The 16141-nt window shown below is 35.2% G+C and overlaps 1 protein-coding gene across 6 annotated transcripts in view; it reads left to right on the top strand.

Annotated features, from left to right (window-relative positions):
* Nucleotides 1–16141, top strand: part of Dmd (dystrophin) — a 2130457-nt gene that overhangs the window by 1392342 nt on the left and 721974 nt on the right. For all 6 annotated transcript variants that reach the window (XM_033760401.1, XM_033760400.1, XM_033760399.1 and 3 more), the window contains exon 48: nt 4217–4381. In XM_033760401.1, the coding sequence (XP_033616292.1) occupies nt 4217–4381 (165 nt within the window). The remainder of the gene's footprint in view (nt 1–4216; nt 4382–16141) is intronic.

Raw genomic sequence — 16141 nt, 5'->3', positions numbered from 1 at the left:
CTCTTAATAGTATTTCTTGATGAGTGAATTTCAATTTATTATTCTTGTCCTTTATTGCAAATACTTCTTAAGTCTTGTGTAAGAAATAGTCACCCTAAAATCACTAAGATATTTTCTTTTGAAAACTTTTTTACCTTTTACATTGAGATATATCAAAAATTAAAGATTGATTTTTTTAATGTATGTATGTATGCCATAGAGAGAAATTCAGGATTTGTGCTTTTTATGCAGTTTGCCCACTACTATTTATTAAAACTATCATCCTATCTCTATTTAAAGTGGCATCATTATTATGTATCAAGTAACTACATGTAGTTTATTTGTTCTCATATCAGTATCACACAAACATAATAAATAGTCATCTGGCATATTCTTAAATTTTGTTATTCTTCAAAATTTTCTTAGATATTCTTGGCCCTTTACATTTCTTGGCTTTAGAAATGCTATGCCCTGTAAACAATGTCTCATTATTAAAATATACAAAGCACAATTTCTCATTAATATTTTGAGCAAGAAGAAAAGCTAATAATTTTTCTTTTTAAATTAAATTATTTCTTTGAAAAAGTACTACATGTACATTGTTTAGAAGTATAAAAGTATAGTAAAAAGGTTTCACTCCATCTGCCATCTGCCCTTCCTCACCAGTCATTGATTTTACCCCCCCAAAATATGTGTACATAGTAGATTCCACAAATCAAATTTCTGAGTCGGTGGCAATGAGTACATGCACTTCTCTTCCATAAGGGGCAGCTCAATATATACACGCCAGCAGTCATGTAGAAGAATTTGTATTTTCTTACAGCCTTGGCAGCACAGTATGTTTTCAAACTTGGATTTTTGCCAATGCAAAAGACGAAGCTCTAATTTCCATTTCTCTCATTATGACCAAAGCTAAGCTTCTTTTCATGTAGTTAAAAAACATTTGTTATTTTATTCTCTGAACTGTCTGATATTTTGTACAATTTACTTTTGGTTTGTTGACCTTTTCATTATCAATTTGCCAAATCTCTCATATGTATTAGTCAAAATAGCCTCTTATCTGCAATATGTGCCACAAATATTTTTTCTCCATTTGTCATTTGTCCTTTCACTATGCCTGTAGCTTCCTTGGGCATACAGAAAGTTCTGATTTTTATGTAATCCGGTTTACTAGTGTTTTGTCAATTAATTAAAGCCATTTAACTGAGGGTACAATTTTATTTTTTGTCATTTGATATTCTGGCTCTATACTGCTTCTTACGCTGAAAAGAAATTCATCCTGATTCCAGCTCATCCCGGAGTCAAAGCTCAGCCAGTGTAAATCACATATTAAACAGTGTAAAGTACATGGCATGAGGGTGGGAAACACAAGTTCTGTGAGGACATACCTAATGCCATATCGTAATTAATGGGGAAGCTTCATCTTATTATAAGCTATTGTTATATTATTCCAGATATTAGTCAAATCTATTCATTGCACTGATTTCTGTCAGTAATTATTCTACCTCTATAAGCAAGGAGTCATGGGTGAAAGGAAGAGAAGGAAACCAACAAGTTTAGTTAACAATCTGCTGCACAGATTTCTGTACTTACCTTTGAAGCTTAAATGAAATGTGAACTATTTTGTGATCAGATAAAAAGAAGTTCATAGCTCAATTTTAGATATTTTAGGAAAATATGATGGCTATTATCTCCAGTAGCTACAGTATCTAGAGGCTTTTAGATGGTGTTATTTGAAGCTGTAAAATGCTTTTTACATGTACTTGTGAGTGGAAAATGATCCAATAAAAATAAAATGTTTAGTTGCCTCCTTTTAAATGCCAGAAAAATAAGCCAAGGGCATTACTAGATTATGTGTTACAGAATTACATTTGTGATATAATCTCTTTATCTCCAGTAGCTACAGTATCTAGAGGCTTTTAGATGGTGTTATTTGAAGCTGTAAAATGCTTTACACATGTACTTGTGAGTGGAAAATGATCCAATAAAAATAAAATGTTTAGTTGCCTCCTTTTAAATGCCAGAAAAATAAGCCAAGGGCATTACTAGATTATGTGTTACAGAATTACATTTGTGATATAATCTCTCTCTCTCTCTCTCTCTCTCTCTCTCACACATACACACACACACACACACACACACACACACTCAAATTTCAGCACCATAGATGTAGTTATGGATTTAAATTCATAAAACACAAATAGACCCAAATGATCTAATATTATGTCACTGTGTTTATTTGTCTTAATAGCAAGATGTAAGTCAGACAAATCAGGTATAACTTCATGATTCATTATTGTGTACAGCCATTCAGGCTACCTAAGTACTGTGCTTCTTTTGTTTTCTTGCCAAGGATGACAGTTCAAGATATGTGCAGGTCACATGAAAGAGGAGCCACAACCTCTATTTCCTGTCAGTCTTTTATACCATTTCACTCACAAAGATCCAGAACCTGTATTCCAACTCAGTGCTCCCCAAGTAAAGGTGCAGATCCATACAACAAAGGCAGGCCCAACATTTTCCACCCATCTTAATATTAGTGTTTCCAAGGAAGTCCTAAGGTTAGTCTCAGCCCAGGCTAAATGTTCGCCCTTTCCCATATATTCACCTGCCTTATACACAGAATATGTTAGTGTTTTTAAATTATGTTTTAATGATCATATTATTTCCATGTAATAACATCTTGTATAAAATTCCTTCCTCTATAAATTAATTGGTGATTTTGTTCATGCGTGCTTCTGTTGTTTCTAGTTAAAGAGTATAATGAATTTTTTAAAAAGTACCTAAACAACTGTTCTGAGGTATGGGCACTGCTTAGTATATTTTTTACTTGTCTAGTATATTAGACACTAGTATATTGATGTGCTTATCCAGTTAACCTTTAAATTTTCTCTGTTATTGTTCAAAATATATTACTATATAATAGATATAATTTTTATTTATTTTACAATATAATGCTATATTTCTATTATTATAGCAGTATCAATAATACTATAAAGAGTTGTTTCACATTTATATTCTTTATTCCTGCATAACAGTTTTAACTCTTGGTATTCTGAAGATAAGTGATTTAGTTTTCCTAATCCTGGCTCTTTCATTACACTTGAGCTTGAGCAACAGTTGCTAATATTTAATGGCTCATTGCTTTCATTATCATGCAGAATATTGCTATACCCTATTTTATATGTTACTTTATGTAATCCTTTGACTATACAAACATTATCATTGTCCCCAGACTATAAGAGGCATTGAAAGTTAAAGAAAACTTGGCTAACACGTAAAGCAAGAACTAGAACCAGTATTTGAAGCCTAATTGTAGACCTTACAATGTTTAATACTATGTCATACTTCTTCCTAAACTTTTTAAAGTTTCTCAGTTCTAATGGCACCATCTACATACTAAATTTGGGGTAATTATATATATCAGAAGTTCAAAGGGTAGATTAAAGAAGGCAATAAATGTGAAATTTCCAAGTACGATGCATGGTATATACTAAGTCTTAATAAAAGCAATTTAGAATCAGTCTCTATTTTGCTGCAATACAGATGTTCTTTTTACTTTCATCTTAATCATCTGCTTCTGGTTTACTTGGTTGCACTAGGGCCCACAAACTATAGTTTCCCCAAATGCTTACTTTAGCAATTTTCTTTGTATATAAAGGATTTACTTGTACAATTTTTCTTAATGTAAGAGAAAGCTAGAAGCAAATATAGTAAAGAAAGCATTGTTGTACAAACAAAAATTATAGTTTGGTTTGGTTTTAACTTTATCACGCTCTTTAAGTGTAAAGCACTCATTTGAGATTAGGAAATCTGTGTGCACAACAGGTACTGATGTTGAATAACTTGGCTTATTCATTTCTTTGTAACTGCAAAAGCAGTATGATTGGTACACTATACATAGAATACCATCATGTTTAGTGAATGGGTATGTGGAGAATGTACTCATTTACATTTACCAGTTGGGCTTGGGTATGCATTTGTATTGGTGTGTTTTGAATTTCCAAAAAGGCTGGTTTTAAGGTATAAAACTTTTGGAGAAATACTAATATAAATTGCAAATATTTTAATTAACTCCTAACATGTAATAAATGTAAATAGGCAATATCATGCTGTTAATATACCAAAATCAATAAATTTCTATCATATATCCCGATGAATAATTTCAAAAATACTTTATGCCCTTTTGTTTATACCATGATGGTCATTTATCATTTGATAATTTTTCCCTTCTCAGGTTTCTAGAGCTTTACCTGAAAAGCAAAGAGAACTTGAGCTTCACAGAGAAGATCTTGACCAGCTTGAAGAACAGTTAGATCATCTGCTTTTGTGGCTGTCTCCTATTAGGAATCAGTTGGAAATTTACAATCAACCAAATCAAACTGGACCATTCGACATTAAGGTAGGATCTTTTTGCTTTACATGCTGTTTCCTAAAAGAACAGCAATGTCCCAGAATTCATTATCATCATTGTCATTGTTAAAGCAAAAAAATACTTATTAAAGTATGATAAAGAGGACTTTATTCAAGATATCATGAATATCTTGATGGTAGGTATAGAGGTGATTGCAATAGGATTTCATTGTGGGGTAGTGAAATTAGGCTCAACTCTGAATGCAGCATGGGTAATTGGGATCGCATAGCCCAGAAACAGGGTGGAGGCAACCAAGTGAAAAAGACCTATGATAAAGCATCATGAATAAGGTTTGATTCTATCAAACTAAGGAGATTCTTGCTCAAGATAGGACAAGGTGCTCAAGCATCAACTGGCACTATTGGAGGATGAGGAACCCAATCAGATACTGAAGATGATCTGATACCAAGAGTTAGGGTCTCTGGCTTATTGATTTAACAGGGTTCTTTGCTAAGACTGGATATTTATACAGATCCTGTAGCCCTAGGAGAAATTTTAGAAGCCTGACTAAAGTTTGGTCAAGGAAAAAATCTTTGTCCTTATCATTATTGTTATTATAATAATAGTTATTATTAAACTATCATTTTTCATTTATCTCAGCATTTGCTAGAAATTTATTCATTAAACTCCTATCTCTAGAAAGCCTGCATCATCTTTGTTACTGCATTCTATTCTCCATCCCTACTTTAAGTGCATGTAATACATACTTGTAGATTTCCTGCTTAAATTGATTCTTATCTAAATTTCTTAGGATCAAAGTTTGGAAAACATGTGTTCAAATGAAGATAATGAACGGAGAGAGTGACAGAGGAGTTTGCTCCAGCTAAAATGAGTTATATTTGCAAAGTACACTTCATCCCTTTTACCTTACTTCTCCCTGGCATTTGTATCTACTATTATGATAGCTATTCCCCAAGAGCAGTTGCCACTATGTACATCACAGGTAAAAACGTTGTTTGACCAATGCAGAACTCACCCTGCTCAATCAGTAGCATGGTCTTGGATTTAGTCTAATAATTAAATTCATAATTAACAAGAGCCATTACCCAGTGGCAAATTTTGTCGGCTTTAAGAAAATATACAGGAAGAGTAGCAACACAGCCTGCCCATTAATGGTATGGTGCAGATCTTGGCACTAACACATGGTTCCTGATATCTCAGTTACACTGCTCATGAATCATGCATGGTTACAAGGAACAAGACTGGATAGTACATAAAATGTATTCAGTTCAGAGACAACATCAGTTCTAGGATCTCTTCAGTTTTCCATAGGGCTATGACATGTCATCCTCAGAGCTATTTGACGAGCTCCTATTCACCAGGGGAGTTAAGTCTCATCAATAGTGATGCTTCTGTATGCCATAAATAATCCAAACAAGGAAGTACAGTTACTTGGCCCAATATACACTTTTCTAAACCAGATTTCCAAATCTTGGATCCAGTATATTCTTGGAGTCCTTGATTTAGTATTGCAAAGAGGAATGCACATAAACTACTTCCCCTCAACCAAAGATAGCTTTTTGATAAAAACTAAAACCCTGTTCCTCTACATTCAAATATAATCTCTGATTAAAATATGCCTCTTCATTAAAATAATGAGGTATATGCTCAATATTCATTATCATGTTGGTGGAATATATTTGAAAGATAAGATAACAAAACCCTTGGCCACAGTTCTTACTGACTCAACTAAACTGATATTAGTGTTAGTCTATGCGCCCACCCCAGAATGGTTCTCAAATATTGAAAACATTGGGTCTTTGTACAGAGACCATAGTTCTCTGCCAAATGGGTCTCTCCAATTTGGAGTGAAAATCACTAAGTACTTATTGTCTAAGTACTTATTGTCTTTATCAAAGTTCTGCGTTACTGCTCTCACTGTTGTATGTAGTTGCAGAGAGTCATGCTATTTGCCTCCTACAGCTTGCTCTCCATCACTGAGGAAGAGGCACCTGCTTCTTCCTTTGGCTTCAGTCTGCAGTGCCTATTCTAAGTTTTTCATCTCCGGAATTCAGATTTCAAAAGAATCCCTTCAACTTTTTTCTTCTACTTGTGGCTGTATCCAAGGCAAAAAGGACCATAAAATCACATATTTGAGAACTCAAGTGTTTCTCCCAACAATTCTCAGACCTCCAGCTTGTAATTAGGAAATGGTGGCCTGTGTGAATAATTTAATCACTTACCTAGTTCTCTATCCCTCCTTGTCTAGCTACTCTCTCTACGCTCTGCCTAATAAATGATTTATTGAGATTACAGAGTTCTTCTGCTTTAAGATTTGGGATTTTAGTCTTTATAGGCCCCTGAAGCTCTCTGCTCAAAGAGATTAACTTTTTTTTCAATTAAAGAAACATGGGAAAATGGGTTTTTCTCTGCTAAACTTTAAACTACAAAAACCAAAATTAAAGTATTTCACCACTTTTGAGAGCATTCCTATTTTTGAACACAGAAATAAACTGCTTTCTAAAACATATCAGCAATTAGTTAACACAAAGAAAGGAGATGTACAAAACAGCTAGTCCCCTAGCTTCATTTTCTAAGTTTAAGCAAAGTTTTTCCGCCCCCTAGGCTACCACTGCAGGAAAAGGCCAGAAGCCCTGCCATTCGGGTCATTTGTTTTTTCTAGTCAAAATCTAAGCACCGGGTAGAAAAAAAATAATACCTTCTGTGACCCTCAGTTTTGCCTGCTTGGCACCTCATGCTTATTGATGAAATGCAGCTAGCTGTGTAATGAAACCCAAATAAAAACAGCCTTAAGGGCTCTGTTCTAATACATTGTTTATGCTGGACTGAAAATTGACTGCACATCGCTTGGTTTGTGCAATTTACTCTCGAAATATTCCTATTCAGGAAATCCTGCAAATAGCAATATTCATCTTGAAAATCACCTCACAGAACCCTTAGCAAGCTGAGAAACATAATCAATGAGATCGTGATATAGAGGGTGAAAATTAGGCATAATCACAGCCCTTTCCCATCAGTCAGCCCACTAGAAGGCATGCCTTTGAATTTTGATTTTGAAATGTACTCTCAATTTAGACATAAAATATGTTGATTTCAGATTTCACAAATGATAATTGAATGTTAAGATCCAGGGACCAGTTTAGAATTTCTATAAAGGGTCTTATGTTTTTAATCTTTAATGAAGGCTTTCAATAATGAGCTAGAGGTATACTATTTATCTGACATAAAACTGCTTAACTACTTCTTTTGAAACTTTATTAAGATAGAAGGGAGAGATGCATCATTCTATGTGAAGGTTTACTGACTGAAATACTTTCCTATCGGTGACAGGGAGGGTTTGTGGATTTTTGTCCTCCCCTCAAGAATGACTTCCCTTCTGTAGTCTACAATAAACACAGTATGCTTCTACCATGGCTCTTCCTTACCATGTAAGAAATATAATTGTCCATAATGTCAAATCCACACACAGATGACAGGATTATAATGACTGACCACGAAAGTAACTGAATTCCAAAAAAAAAAAGCCTGTGCTGCATGTGTTCAGATAACGATGAGTGTTGTCAAAGAAAAATTATACTGGACAATTGAAAAGGCAAGAAAGACTTAATTTGAAACTTTTGCAGTAGAAGAGAGAGATTGAACTCAGGTTTGCAGAAGCAAACAATAGGAGAGCTTTTAAGTGACTAGTGGGTTAGTGGAAAAGTACTGGAGGATATTAGGGGAGGTTGGTCATTGTAATTAGACCATCTGTGCTTGCTAAGTGGAGCTTATTGGAGTTAGATTCCCATCCTCCCAGAGAATGTCAGAGAGGGGCACTAATTACCTCGGTGAGTACATTTCAAAGGCCTGATTCCTGGCTTCTTGAAAAAGACACTCTTGGGGTACAAAGCAAGAGGCTGGGAGATTTACAGCTCAAAGAAACACACAGAGAGAATGGATAATAGAAGGGTTCCTAGAGTAAATTCTCTATGAAATAGAAGATCAGACCTACGGTGAGGTAGAAACCTGTCTCGAGTTTAGTCACAGAGTGGTGTGATGGTAAGGACGTCTTTTGTTAGTTCTTCCTTTTGTTTAGGGAAACCAGGTTTCCCAATGAACAACTTGGGACAGCTGGATCACACAGCTTATTTCAGCAGCTTACTGTTGTTGAAGGACTAGTTGAACCAACTCTGAGACTTGGAAGGCGACTGTTGAGTGATACAAGCCATCAGGCACATCATGAGGGGGATTTTTGTGGAAGGAAAAAAGAAAACAAAGCCTAATGGTTATAAATTCATATTTTGTGTCTAGAGAGCAGACAGTCGCGAAAATTCCTACAAGTTGGGCTGGAAGATTCTGTAGATAGTGTAGTGAGCATGGCATTGGCAAACTGATAGGTTTCTTGGTTTTCAGACTAAATGCTTTCAACGATGGCACAGGAACTAGAGGCTTCAGTGAGATTATCTATAACCTTGGGTATTTCCCAGAGCAGTGCATGGAAGATGTGGGTGCTTCATGAACATCTGGACGGACATGCACATGAGTATCTACAGGCAGGAATGTTGTCCAAACATAATTTGCTGCAGTGCATTCCTTTATGGTTAATATCAAATCAGTCAATGTTAGCTCGCAGGGCTTCTTTAGATACTGGAGTGAAAGGGCAACTACATTCCAGCCTAGAATCTCAATGAGGATCTGGGCAGTCAGGTTTTACTTCTCCTGCCAAGTCAAGAGGGTCGGAGAGAAACTGGAAAGGTTAATTTGAACAGTTGTAGGCAGATATTGAAGAAAGTAAAAGAGTTGAAAATTGGTAAAGGCTAACAAGATCTATAAGACAGCAGAAACCAGTCCAGTTTGCAAATAGGTGACAAAGCCAGGCAAAATAGCTCAAAGAAAAAGAATAGGAGTAGAACCTGATAAGTCACAAGGGTGTGTGTAGTTTCCTATTGAAATATAAAACTTACATTGTCACCTCTTTTTGATAAAAAAAAACCAAATTAAGATTGTTCGTACTTAAAAACAGAAGACTGATATGTTTATTCACATAAGTGGAATAGGATGGTAATTGACCACAAAGGCCTTTTTAAATTCGCTGGAAGTTTTCATAAGAAATCTCAAGATGAATAAGTCCTTGAAACTGTACAGTATAGTGCCTATAGTTAACAATACCATATCAGATACTTAGAAATTTTTAAAAGGGCAGATATTATATTAAGTGTTCTTTTCATAAAGTAGTAGTAAATAAGGTGGGAAGAAACTTTCGAAGGTAATGCATAGGTTTATAGTACATGTTGCGATGCCAGTGCCTACTTATCTCTAAGCTCATTCAGTTTATATGTGCACCTCTTGATTTGTCAGTTGTAACTCAGTAAAGTACTAAGAGTTGTTGAAACAAGTAACGTAAAAAAAAAATAAAGCTTTAAAATGGAATTTCAAAGGCTTTTAAAAATTTGAAGTTAAGAAATCAAGCCAAAAAGCTTGCCATCAGAGTTAAGCTACTATACATTTAGATTTATTTCAACTATTCCATTATCCTGATCACCAAAATGCCCTAAGGTCCCTGGACTGCAATAAAGTGAAATCTCCTTACTCAACTTGTAAGACTGAGAATTCTGTAGGCTAGGGAGCATGTTAGTTTTACGAAAAGGGCTTTGTAAGCATTGGCTCCATAAAGTAAGCCATAGTTCCTTAAAACTATCTGATTTTATGCATTGAATTCTGAAATGTGATATTATTGTTGTCAAATCCTTGATTATATTATAAGTTTTCTACCCCATGTCCTGTCACAAGGAGGACAGAGACTTGTAGAACTTATGTAAGTAACTATATTGTCACAAAAATAAAGATACTCAGTAAGAGTCTCGGAATTTTGGAAACCCAAGGCAGGAATAAAAGGTAAACATTGCCAGGTATCATGATGCATCCCTGAAATCCCAGTAGTCAGGGAGGTTGAGGCAGGAAAATCACAAGTTTACACCCAACCTAAGCAACTTGACTTAGCAAGACCTTGTCTCAAAACAAAACAAAAAAAAAATAGAAAAGGTATAGGATGTGGTTCATTAAAATCCCCTGGGTTTCACTCTCCAGTGCCAGCCCCCCCAAAAAAAGGATAAATAATCTGTTCTGTTTATAAATTTAAAAATCTGCTTATTAGACCACCTGAGACTTTTTCTGTTACAAAAGCAGAATACTTGATAGTAAATAATTTAGAGGGAACAGAGATTTATTTGGGCCCATGGTTCCAGAAGCTGAAAGTTTCGAAAGGATGGCCCTGGCATCTGGCAAGGACCCTTTTTGCTATATCATAACATGGTGGAAGGGATCACATGACGAGAGGTTCACTTTTCTAATAAGTCCACATTCATTCATTGATGAGAGCAGAGCCTTTATGACCGAGTCACCTTTCAAAGGTCCCATTTCTCAATACTGTTATATTGGGGATTAAGTTTCCAACACATGAACTTGGGAGGACACATTCAAGCCGTAGCACTGACAGTAGCTCAACACTTCTAGTAAACTTATTTTTAGTGATTCTCTTTTTATACGGTGAAATAACAGGCCCTAGGAATGTTTTGTTTTACTAAGATTTCACTTAGGATTTGACTAGGAGAAAGCAAAATATTGCAAGTTATAAAAAATGTTAAAGCTTTGAATACTTTCTCCCTATGTCACATTATCTATTAAGGTCTGAAGGGGAAGGGGAAGGGAACATGGGAGAGGCTGGGCAAAGGAAAGAAGGGAAAGGAACAAATATGAGAAAAGGAAAAAATGGAAACAAAGGCTTTATAAATAGGGAGGGGTAGAGGGATGGAAGAGAGGGAAGGGGAATGGGGGAAATAAGAACCAAGATATAACATGATAACTTGCACAGACCCAAATTCCCAATGATGAAAGCTATATTGTATACCTAAAATGTACCAATAAGCTTAATGAAAAAAAAAGTTTGGAATACTTGGCTAAATGAATCAGTGTAAAATAATGCATGGCTACCTACATAAAGTAACAACAAAAGATTTCAAAAATATATATAGGAAGTTATGTAATCAAAATCTTTTAGCTTTTGCAAATGTGAAAAGACCATTTCCTTAAATAGTCACAAAAATGATAAAACTCAACTTGCAGCAGAGAAATTATTCTGGTAAGACACAGGCTGTTTCCTTGACTGATTACTCTAAAGGTAAAAAAAAATTGTTTTACTTCTCTTATTAAAAGCTAATATAGGAGATGAATATGCTAATTAACTATACTAATCATTTTACTGTATATAATGCATCAAGTTGTACACTTTAAATATATATAATCTTAAAAATCACACTTATAATCCAAGAAATGTTTGTCATTTTAACAAAGAGATAACTCATTTCTCCCTAGTATAGTGTTAGTACAGCTCATTTTTTAAAAGCTTACAAATAAATCCATAGTAAATTCTGACTATATGATATAAGGAGAAAATTATTTTTTCCTTAATGAAAGAGCTCCTATGCACTTTGTACATTTTGTCTCTAAAGTTGTTTCCCGTTACAATTTTTGTTTCTAAGTGTTTCTTTTACATACACTGACTATAGATTTTTATTCATCGATGACTCATTTTACTGAGAAAACCAAGTAGATAACAATGAGCTATCATATAGGAACATTTTATAACAAACTAGCCAAGATTATAAATACAAGTTGTTGTCACCTACTCAATAATAGGGGCGAAAAGTTCTCAACAATATTTACCGAGCAGACTTTTTAGATTTTCTTCTACCCTGACATGTAATCATATGGAGGCAGTAGGCTAATATTTGGATGAGTGAATGAGGAGATACATAATGGCCATCTGGTGTTTACAAAGCGTCTGAATGGATAAAATAGCTTGTTTGTTCCTGATTGGCATTTTCAGTCTCTGGTAGTTGGTACTGATGTTCCTGAATTCCTCCTGCTCTGCCTGTGAGGGCAGGATCATAAATCTTGAGAAACTGCAGGAAGCTGAGGGACTAAAGTAGGAAGAGAAAGATTTAGCAGTGATAGACAGGGAATAGAGTAAGTATGGACTTAAAGAGGGCATAGTATTGAATTGAAGGGAACTGAAAGGAACATTCCTTTAATTTAAGGGAACTGAAAGGTGGTAAAAGGAGGAAGGAAGAGTGGAGGTGATAAAAAGAGAAAAGTCTCTGATGGACCAGACTAAGGAGGCCATTACATTAAATTTCCATTAAACTGCAGATTGTCTGTACAAAAATTATGCTAACAAGGAGGCAAGCAAAGCCAGTACCATAGTGAGAGAGTATATGATTCACAGGAACTTAGAGAAGAGTCAGTGAGTGAGAATTTTCCAGGATGAAATGAAGGGCCAAAGTAAAATTAACAATCAAAGGAAAGCCAAACATGATCTGTGCAAACAGGATCTCTACAGGAAAAGGGTCTGTAAAGGACACTGAGCTGAAGTTTAACCAAGTGAGATCTCAGTTAATACTTTCCATGCTCTAAGCCAATGCTACCTTTCAAATAAAAATACCTAGGACACTAGGCAGTCTCAGGAATATGCTCAGATTCTTCAGACTCGAACTGTGTCCTTCTCATGTTTTTCTGGAAGTATGGAGGCAAGGAAGAACGTGGAAGAGTTGGTCTAGAGCACTGGATAAGAAGTTGAACTCACCGACAGATTCCTACTCAGTCAGCCAGGAGTGTTGGCAAAAATTTAGTGCTTTAGAGTTTAATGTCTGCTAATTCACATCAGAATAAAATACTTTCCACTCAGAGTTTCTCCCTTTAGATAGATATATACTAGCTCAAGTTAAACTGGGCAAGTTATATAATTTCCTTTAGTTTTTATTTTTAAGGACTCATGTTGGGAAGGTGAAGAAGAGACAAGAGACCTCACCTTCTTGTATCTGATCCTTTTCCTAGAAAAAAGTTTCAGAGTTTTTCATTAGATAAAAAAACATGAGTATGCTAGTGAAATGTGATATGAAAAATAGTGGGTAAAAGTTATTGGACAAAAAGGCAAATTATCCTCATTCGCTATGAAACTAGACACAGATTTATTGTATCTTTAAAATTTTCCTGAACTCTTCTCCCCACAATATAATTCTGATCCCCATAAAACCTTGATGATTATTGAAGTTTGTGGATAATTTTTTATTTTAGTTGATTTAGATACTCACTTTTTGCTGGGAACACTGGGATCCATAATCTTTTTCTTACTTATCATCCTTTTTCTTACTTTCCATCTACCCTAAAAATTATTGCTGACTTGATATAGTATGATAATGGAGAGAAAACAAAAGACTAGAGTTTGAATCACGGCTCTGATGTTTACTGACTTTTTAATAGTGTTTTTAACTCACCCATTTTAACCTGGCTTTCCTTTTTATTGAAATGAAAAATGGAGTCAATTTTCTTAGAACTCTATTGGCTCAAGATAAAACTAGGTTGGGAACACATTTCCTAAGGCATAGAGAAGAGATAGCAAATGGAACCTTTCAATGTAGGAACAATTTTACTAACAGCCCTAAGGAGAAAAATTAGGTTCTCACAATACCCCCATTTTCAAAAGTAAACTGGCAAGTTGCTACCAGAAAACCAATCTAGGAAAGATAGCACATGGTTATGAGATTTTCATCATTCACCAGCTCAACTTGCGCATGTGAGGAGAAGACTATAAACTTGAAAAGAGTCTCTTGAACTGAGAATTCCTGGAACAGATAATTCAAATAGAGCTAACAGTTTGTTGGCTAAGAGAAACTACTATGGCTTTTACTATTTTCTTCCTCCTGGAGGTAGTAAGAGTACTTTTCCCCTCCCCTGCCAAGCCAAGGAGGAGGGCTCCAGAAAAGAACCTCTATTATATCTCATGTTCACACCATTCTGTTTACAAAATTCTAAAAAGTAGTTTTGAAAACTGAGTATCATCTTTCACATTTTAAAGGTGATAACTATTTTCCACCCCACGAATATTGTACATATTGACATTTAAAAGGTGTTACATTACTCTTTTTAATGTATCCAATGGAATCCAAATACTACAATGATATGATTTCTACCATTATCCACTTACAATACATAAAAAAGCTTATGTTTAAAAAACAAAAATTTTTATGACATGGCTTTTTCTTCTATAAGTCATATTGTGTTCCATTTTCCCCAAAGCATTGTATCCTAATATAATATATATTTATAGTATGGGGGTTTTATTAACCAATCTACCTCTAACCATACTTATCCATGACAACTATATCTACATGGACTTATATTCATTTTTTAAAAATAAGTTGCTATGATTGCAAGTCTATTTACATTGAGTTATATCTATAATTACTAATAACAAATATACTTAGTAATAGCCTCATAACCTAACCACTGTATGTGTTGATCTTTCAACAAGTAATTATTAAACATAGCCAGGAAATTTTATTGGAAATGAATGTATTAACCGGAAGGACTGGTATGTGCTTGATGGTCCTCTGATTAAAAGCTTCAGTAATAAAAATTCAGTGATAAAGTGCTTGCCTCTCATATGTAAGGCTGAGGGTTCAAGGCCTAGCATTGCAAAAAAAAAAAACAATCACCAATATTTTGAATTGTAATTTTATTTGGCATAACTGTTTCTTGGATACTATGACCATTAGGGTACGTCAAAGATGTGCTGTTATTTTATAAAGTTTAGAGAGGGCCATTACTAGTCCAAGAAAAAGTGTGAAAAAAATTGGCTTGGCATGTATACCCCAAGGACAAACCCAGTGAAATCTCTTGTGGAGGTGGTAAACCTGCAAACTGATTCTACTGCCACATATGTTTGGAAAAGTCTTCATGTACTGCCAAAACGTACTATACTGGAGGTGGCCACTCTAGGAAAAATGGACAGTCCATGGTAAAGAAAGAAAGACAGCTGGGTTCTTGGCTGGACAGTTGTTGAACTGCCAAAGTGCCATCATCTCACCACAGTCCACACTTCCAATCATTGCAGTTTACTCACTCCAGCAGGAACTTAGCACTGTTGAGTCACACTGAACTTCCTTATGTCTGAAATCTCCCATGCTCTTTCACATGTGCTGCTTCAAGGTAACATTCCTGCCATCCTTCCCTTGTGCCATCTGGCTTTTTCTTTTTAGAATTAGATACAGGACTGCCAACCTGCGTCTGGCCTTACTCAGGTTTATCCCCTAAGGTCCCTTAACCATAGGGTAAGTGTATTCCATTTCCCGATGCAGCCTGGTGAAGGCTCAGAACACTCATGTATGCAAACATAAGAAACTCACCACCAAATACTACCCTTCCAGTCAACCCTTCCAAGTAAACGAGTGAGATTTCTGTTTAGCTAAGAAACCACTTATTGGTTGACTACAACTTCCTACTATGTTAAGGTGACTCTGAATTCTCACTTGGATTATAATTGAATTGATGTATAAATATACTCAGTGTACTAAATACAGTCGGTCTGGACACATTTGCATTACTGTATATATGATACTGAACTTGGCCTCTTTTCTACATTCTTCACCAATTTCCTCTACTGTGTTATTTTTTTAGATCACAATTACTAAAATATAGTCATTGGACCAGCAGCATCAGCATCATCTAGAAGGTTGGTAGAAAAGCAGATCTTTAGGTTTGTTCATATACCTCCTAAATCTAAATCTATGGAGGTGAAGTTTAGAAATCTGTTTTTTTTTTTAAATTGAGTTTATTGGTACAATCTAGGTATACAATACAATTACATTCATCCTTGGGATTCTGTACCTTTACATAAGAGGTCTTGATTCTCATTTTTCCCTTTGTCCCTGCCCTCCCTTCAGCCCCTCTTCCCCTCCCCATACAAACACT

The sequence above is a fragment of the Fukomys damarensis genome, unplaced genomic scaffold, assembly GCF_012274545.1.
Source record: "Fukomys damarensis isolate Sample0158 unplaced genomic scaffold, DMR_v1.0_HiC HiC_scaffold_39, whole genome shotgun sequence".
Classification (NCBI taxonomy): Eukaryota; Metazoa; Chordata; class Mammalia; order Rodentia; family Bathyergidae; genus Fukomys; species Fukomys damarensis.
The sequence above is the reverse complement of the archived record's forward strand: the minus strand, read 5'-3'. Positions and strand labels throughout refer to the sequence as shown.